Source organism: Octopus bimaculoides, chromosome 3 (assembly GCF_046866305.1).
Source record: "Octopus bimaculoides isolate indiv1 chromosome 3, ASM4686630v1, whole genome shotgun sequence".
Taxonomy (NCBI): Eukaryota; Metazoa; Mollusca; class Cephalopoda; order Octopoda; family Octopodidae; genus Octopus; species Octopus bimaculoides.
This window is the reverse complement of record NC_142930.1, coordinates 113,634,020-113,641,519: the sequence shown is the minus strand read 5'-3', so window position 1 is coordinate 113,641,519 and position 7,500 is coordinate 113,634,020. Positions and strand designations below refer to the sequence as shown.

Here is a 7,500-nt window from a genome sequence, read left to right as displayed (position 1 = left end):
TATATATATATATATGTATTTGTGTTTGTGTGTCTGTATTTGTCCCCCCCCCACCATCGCTTGACAACCGATGCTGGTGTGTTTACGTCCCCGTAACTTAGCGGTTCGGCAAAAGAGACTGATAGAATAAGTACTAGGCTTATAAAGAATAAGTCCTGAGGTCGATAAGATCGACTAAAGGCGGTGCTCCAGCATGGCCGCAGTCAAACGACTGAAACAAGTAAAAGAGAGTACATACATACATACATATATACATGTCCTATTTTCCTTATACATATCAACTCGTATGTAACTTTTCAACTTTCTGCATATATATACATATATATATATACATACGTTCCTGGCTTTGGGTAGAACAAAATACAGGAAGATCAGCCCCTCTCAGATTCACATACTTATTGCACCAGTCCTTCAGTTTTTTTAAGCCTTGTAAAAGGACTCAGAATGTTGTCCTTTTTGCGATACCCTTAAAGCTAAGCCATATTACATTTTGTGCCATGAAAAAACTTTTACACTCCGGTGAAGTTATATATATATAAATATATATATATATATATGCTACAGTAGCATCAACCCTTAAGGGTTAGCCACATTTAGGTGGCAAATATACTTCACGATGTCGTGCGGCTACTGTTTATACCTCGCTCTCTATCTATCTATTTATCTATCTGTCTTCCTCTATCTTTCTATCTATCCCTCTATCTACCTATCTATCTTTCTTCTTACCCATCTCCCCGTCTCGCTCTGCTTCTTTCTGTTATTCTAACTTCTACTTCACTGCTATACACTCCTGTTTCTTCCTCCTTGTTCCACTTCCTCCCTCCACCATCCTCTCTGCTCTCGTGTGACCTGTGGTCAACTTTCTTTTCACTCCAGCCGCTGTGAAGGCAAGACGAACTACTAGCGTTCTACATCAGATTCGCGTGTGGCCGTACGGCTTTTTTATGTTGTTTTCACTGTCCAATTTTTCCTGTCTTGATTTACGTTTGCCACCTTGGAATCCTCTGTTTAGTTGGTTGATCCACTACTCAGGAAGAGACTATTCTAGAGTATGTCCTGCCTTATCTTCGAAACGTCGAGTTAGAATAGAGGCAGCCGATGAATAATTCCAAGTGGCTTTCTGTTTTCCTATGTGTTCGTTCCGTTGTCTGTAGCTCATTGTTCTAACGTCCTGTACCCTGATATACATCTATATACACATGTAGATGAAAGTATATACATATATGTGTGTATACATGCATATATATTTTTTGTATTATATATATATATATATATATATATATATATGTATATATACACATACATACACTCACATATATGTATATGCATATATATGTATATATGTATATGCATATATATGTATATATGTATATATATATATGTGTGTGTGTGTGAGAGAGAGAGAGGGAGGGAGAGAAAGATAGGGCGAGAGAAAGAGAGGCAGAAAGAAAGAGAGGAAGAAAGAAAGAGAGAAAGAGAGTGAGAGAGAGAGTGTAACAATGTGTGTGAGTATATTACCTCTTCTTGCAAGAGTTCTTTCTCTCTGAGATGTAATTTGGCATCATCTGAGAGCCCCGTTGATACGATATCTGTGGAGATTAATTTTAGTTTTTTCTCCGATGCCAACAGTTTGGAACGTTCCTCAGCCAAAAGTGCCTCTAAACAACCAATACGCTTGCGAAACTGTTTCTACAAAAACAGAAGAAAAAAAAAAAAATAAACATATAAATAAAATAACATTATAACAATTTAGTTCCAGAGAAGGGATAAATTAATAAATTATAATGATAATAAATTAAGTTTCAGAGAAGGAATAGATTAATAAATTATACTAATAATTTAAGTTCCAGAGAAGGGATAAATTAATAAATTTTATTAATTGATAATTAATAAAATCAATGCAATGTAAATTATTTACTTCTCATTTACACCCTTTCTCTCCCTCTCCCTCTCCCTCTCATATACACGAGGGGGTACTGAAAAGTTCCTGGCTTTGGGTAAAAGAAAATACAGGAGGATCAGTTAACTATGATTTTACTGAACATGTCCTCCCTCTCAGATTCATACACTTATTGCAACGGTCCTTAATTTTTTCTAAGCCCTGTAAAAGAACTCGGATGGTTGGGCCTCCAAACACACCTTTCACGACACCCTTAAAACCAGGAACTTTTCAGCACACACGTATATTTATATACGCAACCATGTGTGTGTGTGTGTGTGTGTGTGTGTGTGTGTGTGTGTGAGTCTGCCTGTCTGTGCGTTTGCTTGTCTATCTGCCTGTCTATCTATCTATCTATCTATCTATCTATCTATCTATCTATCTATCTATCTATCTATCTATCTATCAAGCTGCATGTCTGTCTATCTGCAGTCTGCACGTCTGTTTGTCTGCTTTTCTACTCCTGTATCTTTGTGAATAGTTATTCACATAAAAAGGAGAGATAGCAGACAGGCTATCAGAGGGCCAACAAAAGGCCAGTGAGTTGCGTTCTATCACTGACCCCGAAGTCAATAACCTCTAGATATAGTTTAGCTTGTACATGATATATTGAAATATATACTTTTAAGTAACTATTGCAAGCTTAGAACAACTCAATGCTTTAAGCGGCTCCAGAAGTATAAAATTGATAGTACTGAGTAAAAAGTCTGTTGTTCCTCAATGGTGATGTCTCCTCGATTTATTTCACAACAGCATAGTTTCCTGTTCCGGTATCTTGAGAGATTCACCATTTATGTAACAACACGTTACATTCTGTATGTAACTGATACGTAATTATACCATAGACGTAAATGGTGTGCACAAATATCGATTTCAAATTTTGGCACATGGCCTGAAATTTTTGGGGAGGGGATAAGTCAATTATATAGATCCCAATGGTCAAGTGGTATTTATTGTATCGAATCCGAAAGGATGAAAGGTAAAATCGAGACCTCGGCGGAACTTGAACTCAGAACGTTATGTCGGACAAAATGCTACTAAACATTTTGACTCGTGTGTTAACGATTTTGCCAGGTCGTTGCCTTGATGAACATAAATATTACACATTGACATACACGAATAAACACTCGTATACAGACACACACAAGTTAAACTGAAGAACTGAAAGTTTGATTATCAGATTACAAGGGCAAGAGAGAATGGAGGAGCATGAGGGAAAGACATGGGAGAAATGAGAGGGAAAGTAAGAGAGAGAAGAGAAAAGTAGGAGAAAGAGGGAAAAAGCGAAGGAAAAGAGAGTAAAAGAGAAGGGAAGAGTAGAAGAAAGAAACGACAAAATAAAGAAAGAAATGAAAAGAAAATGGTGGCGGAAAGAGGAGAGAGGTAAGGGAGATAAAAAGAGGAGGAATGTAGAAAAAGTGGAGATTATGTAGGAGAGAGGAAAAACCAGGAGGAAAAGAAATAAGATAAAAGAGATGAAGTAGGAAAGAGAAGAGGGAAAGAGTTGAGATAAAAGAAATAGAGAAAGAATAAAGAGAAAGAGGAAAGAAAGTAGAAGAAAAAGAGGACAAAGAAAAAGGAGTCGGAGAACGAAGAGAAGAGAATAGTGTCAAAGAAGAAAAAGAAGGAAATGAGAGAGGATGTTTAAGAAAAGAACGAGAAAGAAGAAAAAAGAAAAAAAACGTGGAGTAAAGAAAACAATTTAAAGAAATGAAAAAAGAAATGAAAAAAAAGAAATGAAAAATCACTTCGATTTTGTATTTCGTTTGTAAGGTTCTTAATGTGTGCGTGTGTTTATTATTGGCGCAATGACCCTACCTAGATGCAATAACAACAACAACAACAACAGCAACGTAAATGAAAGAAAGCTTTGTTGCATTACTCACCTCCCAGTCTTTATCAATAACGACTTCATCTTCTGGTTTAGTGCTACCTGGTGAACGTGGCACTAAAAATACGTCGTCACTGCCAAGACTTGCGTCACTGAGGGCGCTGACATTTGAAGCACTGCGGGCTGAGTGTGTTGAAGATGAGCAACGGAACTTTTCCAGTTCCATCTCTGCCTCATCAGCTCGTTCTTTGACGATATCCAATAAGTTTGAAAGTACGCTGTATTTCTCTTGTAAAGCATGAAGTTCTGAAAACAATTCATTTTCTTTGATGGTTGATTCTTCCTTAATCGTAGAGAGCTCTTCTGTAAGCTGTTTGACTTCCAAATCAAGTTCGATGTTCTTTTCTTGTACTTCTTGTAGTTTCTTCGTTTGTTCGTCTAAATAAATAAAGAAAAGAAAAAGCATGAAAACAATAGGTCAGAAATTTGGAAGAAATGGAAGATTTAATTAGAATCAAATTAAATCAAAACCGGCATTCTGTCGATTACGACGACGAGTGTTTCAGTTGATCCGATCAACAGAACAACCTGGTCCTGAAATTAACGTGCAAGTGACTGAGCACTCCACAGATCCACGGACCCTTAACGTAGTTCTCAAGGAGATCCAGCGTGACAAAGAGTGTGACGAGGCTGGCCATTTGAAACACAGGTAGTGTTAATTTTAATCAGATGAGTGGTCCGGAGCAACGTGAAATAAAGTGTCTTCCTCAAGGACATTACGCACAGCTGGGAATCGAATTCACAGTCTTACGATCGTTAGCCGAACAACCTAACCGTTAAGCCGCGCGCCTTCACACACACACACACAAAAAAACTACACGAAATTCGGCATTTGACTGGTACACTATTTTTGTTTTCTTTTACCGAACTAAAAAGTAAATGTTAATTCACTGAGAATTTTTTGCGCACGTCATTTAGTAAATCACTTATCTAAAACATCAAAATCTATCCCTTTTTCCTACGCGAGTTACTTCCCTTTTGTGACTTCTCGTGAGCTAACAGAATGCTTCAATATCACCATCGACTCCCAAATAACAGTATTCATGCTATTTTTTCCGATACATGTTATTTCCCTTAGCTCTTTTTTAAAATAAATTATTAGATTACTAATCAATATAATTTATTGATGAAATAAACTATTTAGCAGTTGACTCTAAGACAATATTTTGAATTAAAAGAACAAAAAATATCATATGCCTCTCTCTATAATCTGAGGCTCGAACGCACGAAATCAGAAGTAGATATGTCACTATATTTCATCTCTCTTGGGGTACAATCTATTGACTTCGACTCCCTTTTTCTCAAATCCGTCGTTTACAGGAATAAGAAGCTTGTAAAATACCGTTCGACCAGCTTGAAATAACTCAAATTTCCCTCAAATCCTTCACTAACACCATTAGAAAAAAAAAGCGATACACAAAACTATTAAGTATTGATATATTGTTAGGCAGGCTGATCATAGGTGGAACTCCTTTAAACACCAGCGTAGCTAGGGGCGGTCCGCCTCGGGTGGCACTTTTGGTCTGCTGTAGGCAATATGTGTTTTTTGTGGGGTCCGGAGTTGGCAAACGGAAGGACTGCGCTGGGCAGCACGCATTCTAGCTACGCTAGTGTCTTTAAACAGTGGTCTGCTCGACCAAAGCTAATCTAAATCAGAACAATAACAACTGCTGCTTCTCAAATCTATCTACGCCAGAGGGTCAGCAAACTTCTTGACCTCGCCCCCAGTGATGGGATCGTTTATCAATTATCAACTCTCGTGTCAATTTTAAAAATAAAATTAAAAAGTATAAGAAATTAATTATTTCTTGATTGAAAATAATAATTTCTTCGTTCATTTGTGCCATTACTGCTTTTTGATAAGATATATCCAAACAGATGTTTAACCGACTAGCTAACAATAAAGAAATGATATTGAACCAGTGTGTGAGTTGTTCTCACTTTTGGCGTGATGACCCCACCAAGACACAGCAAGCTATTTAAAGACATTCAATGGAAATACTTGACAAAATTGATAATGAACAATAAAACTTCTTCCTTCATTTTTTGCCTTTGTTTCAGGAACTGGGCTGTGGTCATGCTGAGGCACCGCCTTCAAGGGTTTCATCGAAGAAATCGGCCTCAATACTTATTTCTTTTTAAAGTCTGGTACTTATTTTGTAAAACAGCTAAGCTATAGAAACATAAACAAGCCAACACCGGTTTGCAAGTGGTAGTGTTGGACAAGCACATACATATATCACGGGGGACACTTCCCCATAGTTTCCTTTTACTAAAACCACTCAATGAGGTCGGTCCGGGGCTATAATAAAAAGACAAAAGACGCTTGCTCAAGGTGCCGCGCAGTGGGACTGAACCCAAAACCATGTGGCTGCAATGCGAGCTTCTTAACCATACAACTATGCTTATCTCATACTTCCTTCAGTTTCGTTTTCCAAATAAGCCACCTTCAAATTCGTTTTGCAAATAAGCCATTAATGCCTCAATTAGATTTTGTTGTTAAACTCCACAGCATTAAATTCTGTTCTCAATTAATAATAAAAAAAAATTGATTACTTTTTTCTGATACTTTTTAATCCAATATTTCACAGACATTTATAAACAAGTCGTTCTCGTTATTTTATTTTTTAATTAACACATTATCAGCAACGTTTTTCTAGCAATAATTTGATGTTATTTCAGACTGTTGTTGAAATAAATTTCTGTATTACATAATTTTCTTTCTTAAGAACAATTTGAAACGGTTTTAATAGCATTTCAACAGCAAAAATATAACGTTACTGCAAGATTTTTGAATTCACTCAAGTGGCTTCATGAACGAAGATGGCGCAATTAATAAAATGCTATGACAGGAATGTATATAGACGGTTTTTATCGTCTGCAATTATTTTTAAGAAATATCTCAATTTCTTGAATTTCTAACTTTTGCCCACCAGACAAAGAAATTGTACACTTTCAACTGGTTGAAAACCATCAAGCGTTTAATGTATAACACTGGATACCAGTTGGAGGTAAATGGTAATTTGCCAGACTGATTTGTCTCGGATTTACCAAATAGCTTTCTTATGTAAACTTCAAGATGCATCACAAGCGGAAAAGTTTTCACAAGCACTAGATTCTTGGTTCAAGTACTGAGTAAGATAGGAGAGCATTGTAGTTCGCTTGAAGCATTGTGTATTGTTTGTAAAGAATAAAAAGTCTTGAATGGGACAACAATGCACTATAATACAAAAAATGGACTATATACTTTTTGTAATTTAGTTATCTATAGTCCGATGATATTTCGGAATACAATTCCTTCTTCAGATATTCTTATAGTTTATAGCAGAGACTCCATCTAAGAATATCTGAAGGAATTATCTTCCGATATATCATCGGACTAAAATCTTTTTATTCTTTACTGAGTAAGACATTGTGTAAGATGAATAAAGATTGAATAATGCTGGACGGATTTACTTGGCGATGTATTGATGAAAATTACGCAATAAACTCGATGATAACACGGAATTGGAAACATTGCGTAACTTTAAACTAGTGCAGAGACTGAATACTTATTTAAGCAAATATGAGGTTCAGTTGAAAAGCTCATAGAATGACCAAGGTATTCTAGTGGAATGTGACCAAACGAGGTTTATTTTTAAACATAGTGCCCCTTGCGGTCCACATGTTT

General features: G+C 36.4%; 1 protein-coding gene across 1 annotated transcript in view; it reads right to left on the bottom strand.

Moving 5' to 3' along the window:
- Window positions 1-7,500, bottom strand: part of LOC106879862 (uncharacterized) — a 340,042-nt gene that overhangs the window by 47,413 nt on the left and 285,129 nt on the right. The window contains exons 4-5 of the mRNA XM_089349477.1: window positions 3,826-4,208; window positions 1,519-1,689 (exon numbers count right to left, since the gene is read on the bottom strand). Of these exons, the coding sequence (XP_089205603.1) occupies window positions 1,519-1,689; window positions 3,826-4,208 (554 nt within the window). The remainder of the gene's footprint in view (window positions 1-1,518; window positions 1,690-3,825; window positions 4,209-7,500) is intronic.